This window comes from Thunnus maccoyii, chromosome 2 (genome assembly GCF_910596095.1).
Source record: "Thunnus maccoyii chromosome 2, fThuMac1.1, whole genome shotgun sequence".
Taxonomy (NCBI): Eukaryota; Metazoa; Chordata; class Actinopteri; order Scombriformes; family Scombridae; genus Thunnus; species Thunnus maccoyii.
Window position 1 is genome coordinate 1,810,085 of NC_056534.1, and position 14,525 is coordinate 1,824,609.

The 14,525-nt window shown below is 38.4% G+C and overlaps 2 protein-coding genes across 2 annotated transcripts; one reads left to right on the forward strand and one right to left on the reverse strand.

Moving 5' to 3' along the window:
• The first annotated feature begins 1,753 nt into the window (after positions 1 to 1,753).
• On the forward strand, positions 1,754 to 3,590 carry LOC121881524 (E3 ubiquitin-protein ligase TRIM39-like). The gene has a single exon (XM_042389364.1). It carries the CDS (start codon positions 1,754 to 1,756, stop codon positions 3,395 to 3,397), a length of 1,644 nt encoding a protein of 547 aa, XP_042245298.1. The 3' UTR covers positions 3,398 to 3,590.
• A 2,716-nt stretch (positions 3,591 to 6,306) lies between these two features.
• LOC121880912 (ribosomal RNA processing protein 36 homolog) lies at positions 6,307 to 12,722 on the reverse strand. Its single transcript, XM_042388531.1, has 8 exons — positions 12,597 to 12,722; positions 10,996 to 11,418; positions 8,768 to 8,903; positions 8,615 to 8,681; positions 8,420 to 8,524; positions 8,255 to 8,332; positions 8,034 to 8,151; positions 6,307 to 7,189 (listed from the first exon to the last, which is right to left on the reverse strand). Exons 2-8 carry the CDS (start codon positions 11,411 to 11,413, stop codon positions 7,035 to 7,037), a joined length of 1,077 nt encoding a protein of 358 aa, XP_042244465.1. The 5' UTR covers positions 11,414 to 11,418; positions 12,597 to 12,722; the 3' UTR covers positions 6,307 to 7,034.
• Positions 12,723 to 14,525: the final 1,803 nt, after the last annotated feature.

Consider the following 14,525-nt stretch of genomic DNA (forward strand, 5'->3'; position numbering starts at 1 on the left):
CAGCAGAAACAATACCATTTATATAAAGTGTAAACAGAACAGGACCAAGGACTGAGCCTTGCGGGACACCTTTTGCAACCTGAACAAATTCACATTTAATGGATCTTATTGTTACAAACTGCTGTCTGTCCGTGAGATAACTCTGGAACCAATTACATGCAACTTCATCAAAACCAATATTACTAATTTTCTTGCTGTATCTTGAATTTTCCCCCCAATGAACAATTAAGTCTGATCTAATAAAAGGTTTCTGTTACTGCAATAAAAGTTTCTTAAACAGGGAAGATCATTACAGTCATCAAGATTTACTAAAACAGGTTGAGGATTCAAACCATCCAACTCCTGCTAACAAACACTTTTTAATTCTTTAAATGTTCCAAACCTCAGATTGACAGCAGAGCTGCTGACATGACGTTAGCTCTGTGGCTAACAGGGTTCACACTACAACTCCCAAACTCCCAAAGGACAGTGCTGGCAGTGTGAAGCATCACTCAGTACAGAGATGATAGATTCTACATTTATCCCTGTCAGGACTGTGGTGGTTCACCACAAAACAGTCTCAACTAATCGGCTTTACAGCAAAGGAATAAATAAGGTAGAACATAAAGCAAAATATAGAAATCATATCTGCATGAGATAAAATAAAATGATCCTTTGGTTGTTGTCAACCGTCTTTCACCTCATTTTGTGAAGTAAACTGGAAACTCAGTTCAAGATAAAGAGAAAAAGAAGTTAATAGTTTCATGAAAACTTCAGCAAAAACAACTGGCTGCCTGTAAATAATCTTGTAAATCAGAAGGAGGAAACAAACTCCCAAACAGAGCTGCAGTAAGAGGAGGAGCAACACCGGAAAGACAATAGAGCTACAACGTCACTCTGCAGAACTGAAACTGAAAGTTTGTCAGAGTGACAGCAGAGCTGCAGTCGAGTCTCTCCATTTCTGTCCAAATAAAAATTAAACTGAGTTCATCAAGTCTTTCTCAACAACACAGCAGAGTCTCTGCCAAACACTGGTGAGTACAACTGATCATATTTAATGTTTCAACAACCAGCTTTAACACAGCAGACAGGAAGTTCCACTCTTTTCATTTCATACTGACACTTGTGAAATTAGTGACAATATAACTAAAGATGTTTTTACACAGATTACTATTTACTGATCACTTCCTACAGACACACTGCATTCTATTTCCTGTAGCTGTTTCACATTAAAAGCTTTCTACCAACAAGCAGCAGCTTTTATTGTGAAGCAGCTGCAGGGAATAAAAGGTGTTTGTCACCAAGTTAGCAGAGCTTTGTTAGCAGTGCTATTCTTCAATAAGAGTTGGTCTACACAACAAGATATGGACATATTCTGTGTTATGTTGTCAGTGGTTCATTTTAAAGATTGTATGGAAGAATAGTACAAGCAGAAACAGCCACAATGAGCTGTTAGATAAAGAGCTGCAGATGACAGTCTCTTACTGTGTTTGTGTAAACCAGCTCACATAAAACACGTCATCAAAGTAAACAACAACTTTAAACTCACCATGCAGCCTTGTGGATAACTGTTTGAGCTGCCAGCACGACTTCAATGATCACGGTTGCTCACGACTCCGTTCACGTGTTCCCATCCCGATCAATAACAGAAATATAATTCAATATTACTTTACCTAATATCACATGTTATACTTAATACAACAATAATTATCTTTATTTCTTTTTGAACAAATAATTGAAATTGTCTTTTGTTTTTCACACTCAGTGTGTAGATATGTCTGCTGCCAGCTGTCTGCGATCTGAAGATCAGTTTCTGTGCTCCATCTGTCTGGATGTGTTCACTGATCCAGTCACCACATCATGTGGACACAACTTCTGCAAAAACTGCATCACTGAACACTGGAACAGTAATGTCCAGTACCTGTGTCCCATCTGTAAAGAGGTTTTCTACACAAGACCTAAGTTGAAGGTGAATACTTTCATCTCTGAGATGGTTTCTCAGTTCAGACAGGAAGCTCAACAGAAAGCCAGCAGCAGCAGCTCAGAGCAACAAGCTGCCAAACCAGGAGAAGTTCCCTGTGACGTCTGTACTGGAACCAAACTGAAGGCCCTGAAGTCCTGTCTGGTGTGTCTGACCTCCTACTGTGAGACTCACCTGGAGCCTCATCTGACAGCTTCACGTCTGAAAAGACATCAGCTGATGGACCCCGTGGAGAACCTGGAAGACAGGACGTGTATGAAGCACGATAAACCTCTGGAGCTGTTCTGTAAGACCGACCAGACATGTGTCTGCATGCTCTGCTCTGTTTTAGACCACAAGACACATGAGTTTGTTCCTCTGAAAGAAGAATATGAAGGAAAGAAGGCAGAGCTGGGGAAGACAGAGGCTGAAATTCAGCAGATGATCCAGAAGAGACGACTGAAGATTCAAGAGATCAAACACTCTGTTGACCTCAGTAAGAAAGATGCAGACAGAGAGAAAGCAGAAGGTGTTCAGGTCTTCACCGCTCTGATGAAGTCTGTTGAGAGAAGCCTGAATGAGCTCATTGAGACGATTGAAGAGAAGCAAAGAACGACAGAGAAACAGGCTGAAGACTTCATCAAAGAGCTGGAACAGGAAATCTCTGAGCTGATGAAGAGAAGCTCTGAGGTGAAGCAGCTCTCACGCTCTGAAGACCACCTCCACCTCCTCCAAAACTTCCCATCCCTGAAAGCTGCTCCACCCACCAAAGACTGGACAGAGGTCAGCGTCCGTCCACCATCATATGAGGGGACTGTGGTGAGAGCTGTGACTCAGCTGGAGGAGACGCTCAGTAAAGAGATGAAGAACCTGTTTGAGGCTGAGCTGAAGAGGGTCCAGCAGTATGCAGTGGATGTGACTCTTGATCCTGATACAGCACATCCTAATCTCACCCTGTCTGATGATGAGAAACAAGTAAATCATGGTGATGTGTGGAAGAATCTCCCAGACAACCCAGAGAGATTTTCTTTTTGTTATTGTGTTTTAGGAAAGCAGAGTTTCTCTTCAGGCAGATTTTACTTTGAGGTTCAGGTTAAAGGGAAGACTAAATGGGATTTAGGAGTGGCCAGAGAGTCCATCAACAGGAGGGGAAACATCTCACTCAGCCCTGAGAAAGGTTACTGGACTATATGTTTGAGAAATGGAAATGAGTACAGTGCTTGTAATGACCCTTCAGTCAGTCTCTCTCTGAAGTCTCAGCTTCAGAAGGTGGGGGTGTTTGTGGATTATGAGGAGGGTCTGGTCTCCTTTTATGACGTAGATGCTGCAGCTCTTATCTACTCCTTTACTGGCTGCTCCTTCACTGAGAAACTCTACTCATACTTCAGTCCCTGTAATAATGATGGTGGTAAAAACTCCGCCCCTCTGATCATCTGTCCTGTCAATCAAACTGAGTAGAGTAATCACCTGTTTTATGTCATAAATGTGTCTTTGTTTTTGAAGAGAGTAAATAAACAAACACATTCTTGTTTATTATGAGAAAAAACACAAACTAGGATTTCTATCTAAAATTAAATCTCTATTTAAACATCTGATCAAATCCACAGAACTTTAGTTTCATTTCTAGTCAAAAACACAAAGTTTCCAAAAAGACAAAACTTTCAGTTTGAAGTGAAACCACAGAAAACAAAGTGTGAATATTTCACAGTGTCATAAAGCTTCATTGTAGAGTTCAGCCGAGACCATGACTCCACAGAATATGTGGAAACTCAGAAACTCAGTAGTCTAACTCAGACTGATGAAGCTGAATAGAAGCTTCACATCAACTTTTAAATGACTGTGTGGACACACTGTGGATTTTGGCCTCCATCACTTCCATTGAAAACACATTTGAAGGATCTTTTAATATCCAGTATGAACAGGAGGAATGATTACAGCGAGGAAAACCTCTTTCACTGTTACTATGGACACCTGACTGTTGGTTTAAGACACACCTGAAAAATGATGAACTTGTCCTTGTGAATAATAACATTTTTGTATTAATCGTCTATTCTCAGTTATATGAATAAGTCAATCCAATTAACAACAATTGTAATAATAAGGAAACTTGCAGCTCTTTTAGCTCCACACACACCAACCGTCCGTTAAAAGCAGCAACACTGAAGAGTCTTTTATAACAGCAGCGACACAAAAGAGAAGGTGGAGGGTGATGGGGGTGGGGTGGGGGGGGGGTGGGGGGGGGGGGGTGAGGTTGAATGGGGTGTATTAGCTCATGAATATAAGGCCCTGTATTATTTCCCCCCCTCCATGTGATGGCCCCCACCTTGTCCTCTATTGTCCTGCTGTGGGGACTCTGATGGGATGAATGCCACCTGTCAGACAGCAGAGAAAACAGGATTGAGCCGCCGTGGAGGAAAGTATTAAGCGTTGTGTTCTCGTTATACACCGCTAATTGACTTTTAGGGACCCCGGGGGGGGGGGGGGGGGGGGACCTCAGGATGAGATAGAGAAACAGAAAGAAAGACTTGTTCTCTGCTTTAAGCTAAAAAACTTGTGAGATCAACCGGTTTGGACAGATTTTCTGCTGATTCTCTGTACCATGTAGTGTTTTTTTCCTCCTGTTTTTGTTTTTATATTTAAATACACATATTTATAAGAAGTAGATTTGCTTTAACTTGTTTTCAGCTGAATTAAAGTATCTTCACTCTGTTTCCTAGAAATACGTTTATATTTGACTACATTTCTAAAAAAACGTAACGCTGCTGAGTTACGTCTCCGTCATCGTCACATAATGAGAAAATGTTGTTAATTAACGTATTTGGCAAGTTGCAAATATGTTGTTACTCAGTCGGTTTCCATCTGCCCTTTTTTTATAAGCTTTTTAATTATATATAAAGAAAGAACGAGAGTGGAAACGCTGGAAGTTTGAAAAAAATATCGCAAAAGAAATTGTCTGCTTGATTGAGAAGTTGATGTATCGATAAAAGCAAAATGTGATGGAAACAGATTTAGTGAAGAGGATGATCCTCCTGGATGATCCACTATGGATTACTCGTTTGGACAGATGCATTTTGTGCCTGGTCCCAGCAGAAGAAGAAGAAATACGCCACCTAGCTGCCATATATCTATACAAACAGTTTATAGACGTGACAAAAACAGGCTGCAGTGAATATGAAGTTTGAATACTCCATGTAAAAATACTTATTTGGTTGCAGTTATGTAGTTATATCGTCTAATCATGGTGTGGGTGACGAGCTATTTAATCTTTTTGGAATATCAACTTTCCTGTTTTTAAATTACACATGAATGCGCTGAAAAGCCTGATGTCCGAGTTTTCCTTCAGCACGTAAATGCAGCATTCATTTGTCTCACAACTTCACATGAACGTTACAGAAACAAATGTTATCAGATCTGTGAACGTGACGTTGAATATATACATATAAAATATATAAAGTGCTTAAATTGTTTTGCATTTGTTCAAATCATTTGTGGATTGGATGATGAATTTGTAAATGTATTTGTAGATCATATAAAATGCATTTGTCACCATTATTGAGACTAATTTCTCTTCGAACCAGAACCTTTGAAGTGTCACTGAGATGAGCTGAAACTGCAGTGAAGTCAGTGGACGAGTCTGTTTAGCATCAGATTCCCTCTTTGTTTCCCTGTTGAGCTGCAGGTGGAAGTTTAGTAACAAAAAGACTGTAACTTTGAAAGATATCTACTTGATTTGACTCACTGTCTCAGTCTCAGAGAGAGTAATGTTGGTTTAAGACACACTTTTGTGAACTCGTCCTTTAAAACACAGCTGCAGCAGGTAAAACTGATTTAGATGTTTCACGTAACAAACACTGACGATGATGAAATGTCCCCAGATCATAAATCATAAGTGTCTCGTTGTCCTCTGAAGTGTGTTGAGCTGCTTGTATCTTCTGTCCTGCAGCTCCCTCTGCTGTCTGATCTACCACACTGCAGGTCTGTATTAATTAAAAACCTGCTGTTGATGGACTCGACAAAATGAAGAGTAATCGTGAATGGTGGTGAAACAGCTGCAGGAACCAACAGAAAACATTAAAACATTTTTTAATTGACTTTAATTCTGGAGTCACAGTGTGATTGCATCATTTCCTGCTAGTATAAAACAATGTAGTTTGCTGGTTTCATGAAGATTAGTATTATATACTGAATTAGATTAGTATGTAGGATGAATTCTGGGTAAATATTTTCTATTGTACCTCATGTGGGAACTTGAAGCCTCCAGTGTTCAAACACTTAAAACAGGTTGGAGACATCAGGAAAACTTTAGAAATGAACAATATTTGCATATTTATAGATTCAGGATTTTTCAGTGAGGGACAAAGAGGAGATGATGTTTGAAGGTTTTAATTGAACTTTTTTTTTTTAATAGGAACAAAAAACATATTAGAGACATTTTCCAAGCAGAGTGTTTGTTCTGTATCTTTAAAAAACACGACTGACTGGAAACGCTTGAGGAAGAAACGTTATGAGGACGTTTTACAGGGAACATTCAGTGACGGAGAAGCAGAAGAAGAATATAAAAACAAACATGTTATATACAGTTCAGAGTTGGACAGCAACACAGAGAGGCCGTTTACATCTGTATTAGATGAACAGTTCGACTCGTAGCTGATTTTATAAAAGTTCTCCAACTTCAGGAAACATTTCTCTACATGATAAACACTCAGTGATGTTTGAGAAACACCGTCTCAAACACCCTTCCAACCATCTGGGTGAAAACAGAGAGTTTAAACCGCTTTCTGAGGCTCGGACTTGGTGGCAGCTGCTGTTTATCTGGATAGAAAGACGTCGTTACACAGTTCGAAGCAGAGACTGGAAAACTCTCACTGACGGTGTGTTCACTGACACCCTCTCACCAGGAGCGCTCAGACGTCGGAGCATCCCTGAATGCACCAGACATTTTTCAATAAAACATATTTAAACTTTTGACAATAATATAAAGTTGATTCAGTTCTTCATCCATCAGGACCATCAGTCTGTCCGTTACTTCCCTTACACGCGGCGCCCTGCAGCTTCTTCTTCTTCATGTGTTTTTTTTTTTTGGTCATTGAACGCCTCACGCAGTCTTCTTCTTCTGCTGCATCTGCTTCGGCAGCTTCCTCCGGTCTTTGCCAGCGTTCCTCTTCCTCTTCTTGCTCAGGAAGTTCTCCAGCTTGCCGCTCTTCTTCAGCTCCTCGTATCTCTCAGCCAGCTGCAGCTTCTTCTTCTCCGCTGGAAAAAAAAACAAAAAAACAGATGATTTAGTTTAGAAACTCAACGTTTCGTCTGATCAAACAATCACAAAGATGAGTTTGTTTTTTTCATATTTACAGAATTTTTATAACCTTTTAAAAAGTATTTATGTTCAACCAACAACTTTTAAGGGTTAGCATTTTACCTTCCTCCCTGCCTTCATTGATTTCCTGTTTTATCACATATTTAAACATTAATATTTAAACATTAATATTTAAACATTAATATTTAAACAATATTTAAACATGGTTTTCCTGCTTTCTTGTTCTTTTTTCAGTATCCATATTTACTTGTAAAGCATTTTGAGTCACACAAACAGGATATTAAAACACTTTCTAACACATTTCTCTCTGATTTTTATCTTTTAATCAAATGTTTTGTAATATTGTTCATTTCATTAATTAAACTTTATTTAATCAGGTTGTCTCAGTGCAGATAGCACGTAGTTCATTACAGTGTCTGTATATTAAAAGTAGTTTGTAACTAACAGAATAGATCTTTATCGTCCACCGGGGGGCGACAACACATTTTGAGTTTCCAGAGAGACTCTACGGCGCCTCCTGGAGCTCAAAGGCTCAGACTGGCTGGCAGCTTTCTGCCAGGAGACACTTCCTTCCTCGTCCTTTCTGTAAAGAGCTGAATCAAGACCAACTATTCTGCAACCATTAGAACCATCCTGAACGTTTATTCAAGCGATCAGTCGTCCCAGACAGGAAGTTAAAGTTCTCCTGGAGCTCTGAGACGTTTAAATCTTGTTTCATACAGATAATTAATTATTTCTTGATGAATCTGATCAGTTATTCATGAACGTGTGTCGTCTTACATTTCTTGAGGAAGAACGGTCGTTCGCCCTGATTGGCTCGCTCTCTCTGCTGCCTCTTGAACTGCAGCTCTCTCTCTCTCTGCTGCTCTCGGCTCTTCCTCGCTCGCTCCTGGTTCTCCTGCAAAGAGAGAGAGAGAAAGAAGTTCACACACGTTTAAAAAAACCGCACGCCGCCCGCCGTCATCGGACCGCACACAGGAGAAGCCCCGGAGGAGACTCACCATCCTCTTCAGCAGGAACTGCAGCTTCTCCTTCCTCTGGCTGCTCGTCTTCGTCTTCTTCAGCTTCTTCTGGACGATCTGCAGACAAAACAGGAAGTGAAGTTAACGTCCTGACTGATGGAAGCACCTCTACACCAGCAGCAGCAGCAGATGACGTTCTCTCACCTCTTTCTCTCTGTCTTTGATGTCATTAATGAATTTATACGTCTTCTCAAAGATCTCAGCCTTGTATTCTCCTGACAGGTCGTCAAATCGAGGATCTCTCAGCGTCTACGGCACAAAAAAAACAGAAACATGAGAAAACGTCTGATGATTCTTCTCATAAACACACACTCAGCTCTGCAGGTTTGCTTCACTCACTGGTTTCCTGACTGGGACGACCTGACGCAGGAACGGCGCCGGTTTCTTGGATGAAATCTCCATCGGCCTGAAAACAAAAGACGCAGAACGTAAGAACACGCATGACGTCAGTGTTGAAGGTTCAGCAGCTGAGCGAGCGGAGACGCTGCTCACCTGTTCTTGTTGAGTCGCTTCTTCTTGCTGCTCTGGTGACTCTTGCCGTCGTTGCCGTAGGCGACCTCGTTGTAAACTTTGGTTCCGACTTTGTTCTGCAGCTTCATGATGTCCTCAAAGGACATGTTGGACAGTTCTGACACAACAGAGTCGATAAGTTTAATTTACATGAAAACACTCATAAAACATAAATATGAATCAGTTCATCATTTTAAGTCATTTCTTAAAGAAAAAAAGTAAAAATTCTCTGATTCCAGCTCGTTAAATGTGAATATTTTCTGGTCTCTTTAGTTTTTAGGACAATAAACTGAAGATCTTTGAGTTTTTGATGACGTCATGTTGAGCTTTAAGAAACACTGATCGACATGTTTCATCATTTAATGACATTTAATAACCAAACGACTAATCGATTAATCGAGAAAATGATTCACAGATTAATCGATAATTAAAATAATCGTTAGTTGCAGCTCTAGTAGATCAATAAACAGAAAATTAATCAGTAACTGATTATTGAATTATCGTTTCAGACATTTTTTTAAAGCAAAAATATCAAATATTTGCAGGTTTCAGTTTCTCAAATGCAAACAAACATTTCCACTATTATTTATATTCATAAAGAAAATAAACTGCAGATTAATTGATAGAGAATAATCGTTAGTCACAGACATCAATAAAACGTTAGTTTAACAGCAGTTTTCTTCACATCAGCTGCTACGATCGTTTATCTCATTAAATCTCAGCCTTCAGTGGATCAGAAAGCTTTACAGATGTTAGCTTTGATCAGAGCTACGCTAGCTGTTTCCCTTTGGTTACAGGCTTTGTGCTAAGCTAAGCTAAACTAAACTAAACTAAACTAAACTAAACTAAGCTAAGCTAAGCTAAGCTAAACTAAACTAAACTAAACTAAACTAAACTAAGCTAAGCTAAGCTAAGCTAAACTAAGCTAAACTAAACTAAACTAAACTAAACTAAACTAAGCTAAGCTAAGCTAAACTAAGCTAAACTAAACTAAACTAAACTAAACTAAACTAAGCCAAGCTAAACTAAACTAAGCTAAACTAAACTAAGCTAAACTAAACTAAGCTAAGCTAAGCTAAGCTGCTTAATGGTGACTGTATAGAGCTGCTATCAGTCTTCTCATGTTTTACTAACTGTCCTTTAAAATAAGGTGAAGAAGTGAAAGAATGACGTTCACACTGATGTTTTCTGTTTATTCACCTTAAAATATTTAATTTACCGTCAAAAATCGTCACATATGAGAAGCTGAAATCAGAAATATTTGACTTCTTCTTTGAAAAACGACTGAAACGATTATTTGATTATCAGAGTAGCTGCAGATGAATATTCTGTCGATCAACTAATTGCCTTCAGTGGATCAGAAAGCTTTACAGATGTTAGCTTTGATCAGAGCTACGCTAGCTGTTTCCCTTTGGTTACAGGCTTTGTGCTAAGCTAAGCTAAACTAAACTAAACTAAACTAAACTAAACTAAGCTAAGCTAAGCTAAACTAAACTAAACTAAGCTAAGCTAAGCTAAGCTAAACTAAGCTAAACTAAACTAAACTAAACTAAACTAAGCTAAGCTAAGCTAAGCTAAACTAAGCTAAACTAAACTAAACTAAACTAAACTAAACTAAACTAAGCCAAGCTAAACTAAACTAAGCTAAACTAAACTAAGCTAAACTAAACTAAGCTAAGCTAAGCTGCTTCATGGTGACTGTATAGAGCTGCTATCAGTCTTCTCATGTTTTACTAACTGTTCTTTTAAAATAAGGTGAAGAAGTGAAAGAATGACGTTCACACTGATGTTTTCTGTTTATTCACCTTAAAATATTTAATTTACCGTCAAAAATCGTCACATATGAGAAGCTGAAATCAGAAATATTTGACTTCTTCTTTGAAAAACGACTGAAACGATTATTTGATTATCAGAGTAGCTGCAGATGAATATTCTGTCGATCAACTAATTGATTAATCGTTTCTCTACTTGAAATTGTAGATGAATTTATTATATTGACGTCAATATAAACCAGATCTGATCAGAACATTTGATCCATTGATATGAACTGTAAACAATAAAAATAAATTTTATTATTTAAACAACTGAAAGAACATTTATATTATTAGTAGATGTTAATATTTATATAATATGAATTAAACTATCTGCATTTTTAAATGATTATTTATATTATATCAGTTATTGATGTTTTTATCAGCAGATAAACTCACCGTTCTTAATGTCTTCTCTGGTTTGGATCTCACTGCTACCACCAACATCCTCTGGCTCTTCATCATCATCATCATCATCATCATCATCCTCCTCCTCCTCCTCCTCCTCCTCCTCCTCCTCCTCCTCATCAGAGGCTTCACTGTCTCTGTCCTCTTCTTCATCCCCTTCAACCTCCTCCTCCTCCTCCTCCTCCTCCTCCTCTTCTTCAACATCAGACCCTTCCTCCTCGTCACTGAATTCCTCCTCTTCCTCTTCTTGGCAGTACTGCTCTCCTTCCTCACTCATTCCTCCTCCTCCTCTCTTGGTGAGCAGTGTGAAGTTCTTCTCCACATCGGAGTCTTCATCATCGCTGCTGCTCGCCATGTTTTTCTTCTCTGTGACCGCCGGCGCCCGTCGCTGCTTCTGTCTCCCCGTCATGACGACTGACGAAGAGAAGAACGAATGAAATGTTAGATGATGAAGGTTCAGGACGGAGGAAGAAACATTTCTGACGTGACGCTGAAAACACAAAACCTTTAAAATCCAACACGCTGTTGTGATGTAACTTCCTGTCATTAACAGCAGCGCTGCAGGCGGAGGTACTGATTGAGTTTTACCATGTGATGCTACTTTATACTTCCACTTACAAAAAGCAGCGTGTAGTCGGGGTCACATTTCACATGTCTATGAGTTGTTAACAGCTCCACCAAATAGTGATTTTTCCCTCTAAACTTCTCACATGCTTTCATTTCAATAAATGTTCAAATGATCCAATATTTCAGCAAAAATCAAAGATTAGAGAAAAAGTCCAAAAACTGAAAACAGATTTGTGTATCAGAACTTTGTTTTTTCTTCTTTCCTCTCCCATTAATCATCTCACCACCCCTCAGATTTATCTGCTGACCCTTGGAGGGGCCCGACCCCTAGGTTGGGAACCACTGGACTAAACTAGCTAACTGTATATAAAGTAGTGTAAACTAGCTCCACCTCCAGCAGCTACAACAGTAACATGCTGCTCTAACACTGATGCTTCACTATTAATAATCTAATGATGTCATATATAATAATATATCAGTCAGAGGGACCAAACCACTACTTTTACTGCAATACTTTAACTACATCAAGCTCATAATACTTATGTACTTTTACTGCAATACTTTAACTACATCAAGCTCATAATACTTATGTACTTTTACTGCAATACTTTAACTATATCAAGCTCATAATACTTATGTACTTTTACTGCAATACTTTAACTACATCAAGCTCATAATACTTATGTACTTTTACTGCAATACTTTAACTACATCAAGCTCATAATACTTATGTACTTTTACTGCAATACTTTAACTACAGAACCGGAAACTCTCCACCAAACCAGACAGTCAGTAGTTCATCGAGGCGGCGGTTGAGTGTAAATTAAAGTTATTAGTTATCAATAAGACAAACTCTTGGATTCTGCCTGCGTGGTTTTGTGTTGGTGAATCATCTTCATGTCGAAATAACTGTTAAATGTTACAGATGAAAGGAATCTCTCTGTTAGTGTGTTTACTGGTTTCACTGGTGAACCAGAAGCTGTTTAACAGGCAGATTTACGACACAAACACACACTGAGACTCACCGACTCACTGCTGGCAGCGCAGATCCAGTAAAAGCGTCTATTTCTTCATATAAAGTCCAGTGTTGCTGAGCTCCATTATCCACGTGTGTGTGCGTGAAGGCTGCACGTGACACTTCAAACATAAAACACACTTCCGGGTTCAAATTAAAAGTATCATTTTATTTTTCCATGTTTTCCACAAGCTGCTTCCGGTATTTATTTGTCTTTATTCGTTTATTAGTCATGTTTCTACTACAGCTGGTTAGTTGTTAAATTATTTACCAACTGTTTTGATAATCAATTAATCACTTTGAGTCTTTTTTTTCCAGGAAAAAATGTCCAAATTCTCTGATTCCAGCATCTTAAATATGAATATTTTCTGCTTTCTTTAGTCTCTATGACAGTAAACTGAATAATTTTATGTTATGGACAAAACAAGACATTTGATGACGTCACTTCGGGAAACACTGATCAACATTTTTCACCATTTTCTGACATTTTATAGATCGATTGAAAAAACGATCAACAGATTAATCGATAATGAAAATAATCATTAGTTGTAGCTCTAGTTTTTACCACGATAGTTTATTTTTTTTACGCTGTCATTTTGTAGAAACTGTAAACACTGCCTACTTCCTGTCTCGCAGCTTTTACTTCCTCTTCGGGAGAAACTCTGTCATGCGCAGTGCTGCTCTCTGCTGGCGAGACAGCTCATCAATGATCAATCTGTTTTTAAACGAAACATTAAATTTATCCCATAATCACCTCCCTCAGTAAATGCATTTCTGTGTCCAGTGTGTTATTTAGTCATTTTACTGCAGAACTTCCTCATATTACTGCTTTACTTTGTTTACTGTAACTGTTTTTACTCCTTAATTGACAATAAAGCTGAAAACATAAATGAACCGTACAGGAAGTTAAGAAAGTCTTTAAATGTGTCCTTAATGAATGAGAAAACTTTATTTATATTATTTATTTTATTTTCTGCTCTGATGTGTTAATAAAGTATCCCTGCAGACTCTCAGATGTTCTGTGTGTTGATATTATTTTGAAAAACAAGCATCTGTTCATACTGTTCAACTGTGTCTTTCTACTGTATGTTCTCTAGTACTTGACCAATACAGGAGGCTGATACTGATATTGATAAGGTATTAGAAAATCTGATAATATGACATATTGATCAATATTGATTTTCTTTACTCAACTCAACATTGATAAGATTCCCTAGATTTTTTTTTAACAAACAAATTTTTTCTGTTTTAAAAAAAAGAACATTTCTTGTCATGTATCAGCCGTCATATACACAGATACCAACATATACAGTATCTATAATGAGCTCCTATTGGCTGATTTATCAGATGAGACAAAACAAACCATGAAGAAGAAAGACGTCATTGAGCAGTGATGCAGTTAAAGGTGCAGTCCAACCAGTTTCCAGTCTGTTATTATCTAAAGTGTTCTAACATTCAACACTGTGTCAGTGTCTGTTAAAAACCATTCATCCCATTAGATAAACTGGTCATTAATGGAAACGCCAAGACTGTTTTACATCCCATGTACCTGCACTTTACTTTGAAAATTGATCTTGAATTAATTTTGAATTATTTAAAGCAATTTAATCCTTTCTTTTTCATGAAGTTGCATCTAATACAGTGTGAGATGTGTTTTACTTACTGTTTTAGTAACTTATAATGTGGATGATGTTGATGTTGATCATCGTGCTGAAAGCTGAAGGTGAGTTTCTGCTGTTGTGCAACGAAGCTGAACAATAAAGTTGTTTTTGATTTCGATTTAATCCTGCATCCATACCAAGTACATCCAGCTGCAGCACAAACATGCAGCATCAATGGGGGGCCGGTTAGGGTCAGGGGTCAGGGGTCAGGGGTCGGGGGGGGGGGTCATCAGATCTCATAAACATCTTTAACCTGTTGGACCAGAACACATTAGTTC

What these genes read in the sequence shown, in the direction of transcription:
- LOC121881524 (XM_042389364.1), top strand. Translation starts at nt 1,754, where the DNA reads ATGTCTGCTGCCAGCTGTCTGCGATCTGAAGATCAGTTTCTGTGCTCC.
- LOC121880912 (XM_042388531.1), bottom strand. Translation starts at nt 11,413, where the DNA reads ATGACGGGGAGACAGAAGCAGCGACGGGCGCCGGCGGTCACAGAGAAG. An exon ending in TCAAAGACAGAGAGAAAGAG is followed by an intron (nt 8,333 to 8,419) that starts GTGAGAGAACGT and finishes TTTTGTCTGCAG; the next exon opens with ATCGTCCAGAAGAAGCTGAA. An exon ending in AGTTCCTGCTGAAGAGGATG is followed by an intron (nt 8,152 to 8,254) that starts GTGAGTCTCCTC and finishes CTCTCTTTGCAG; the next exon opens with GAGAACCAGGAGCGAGCGAG.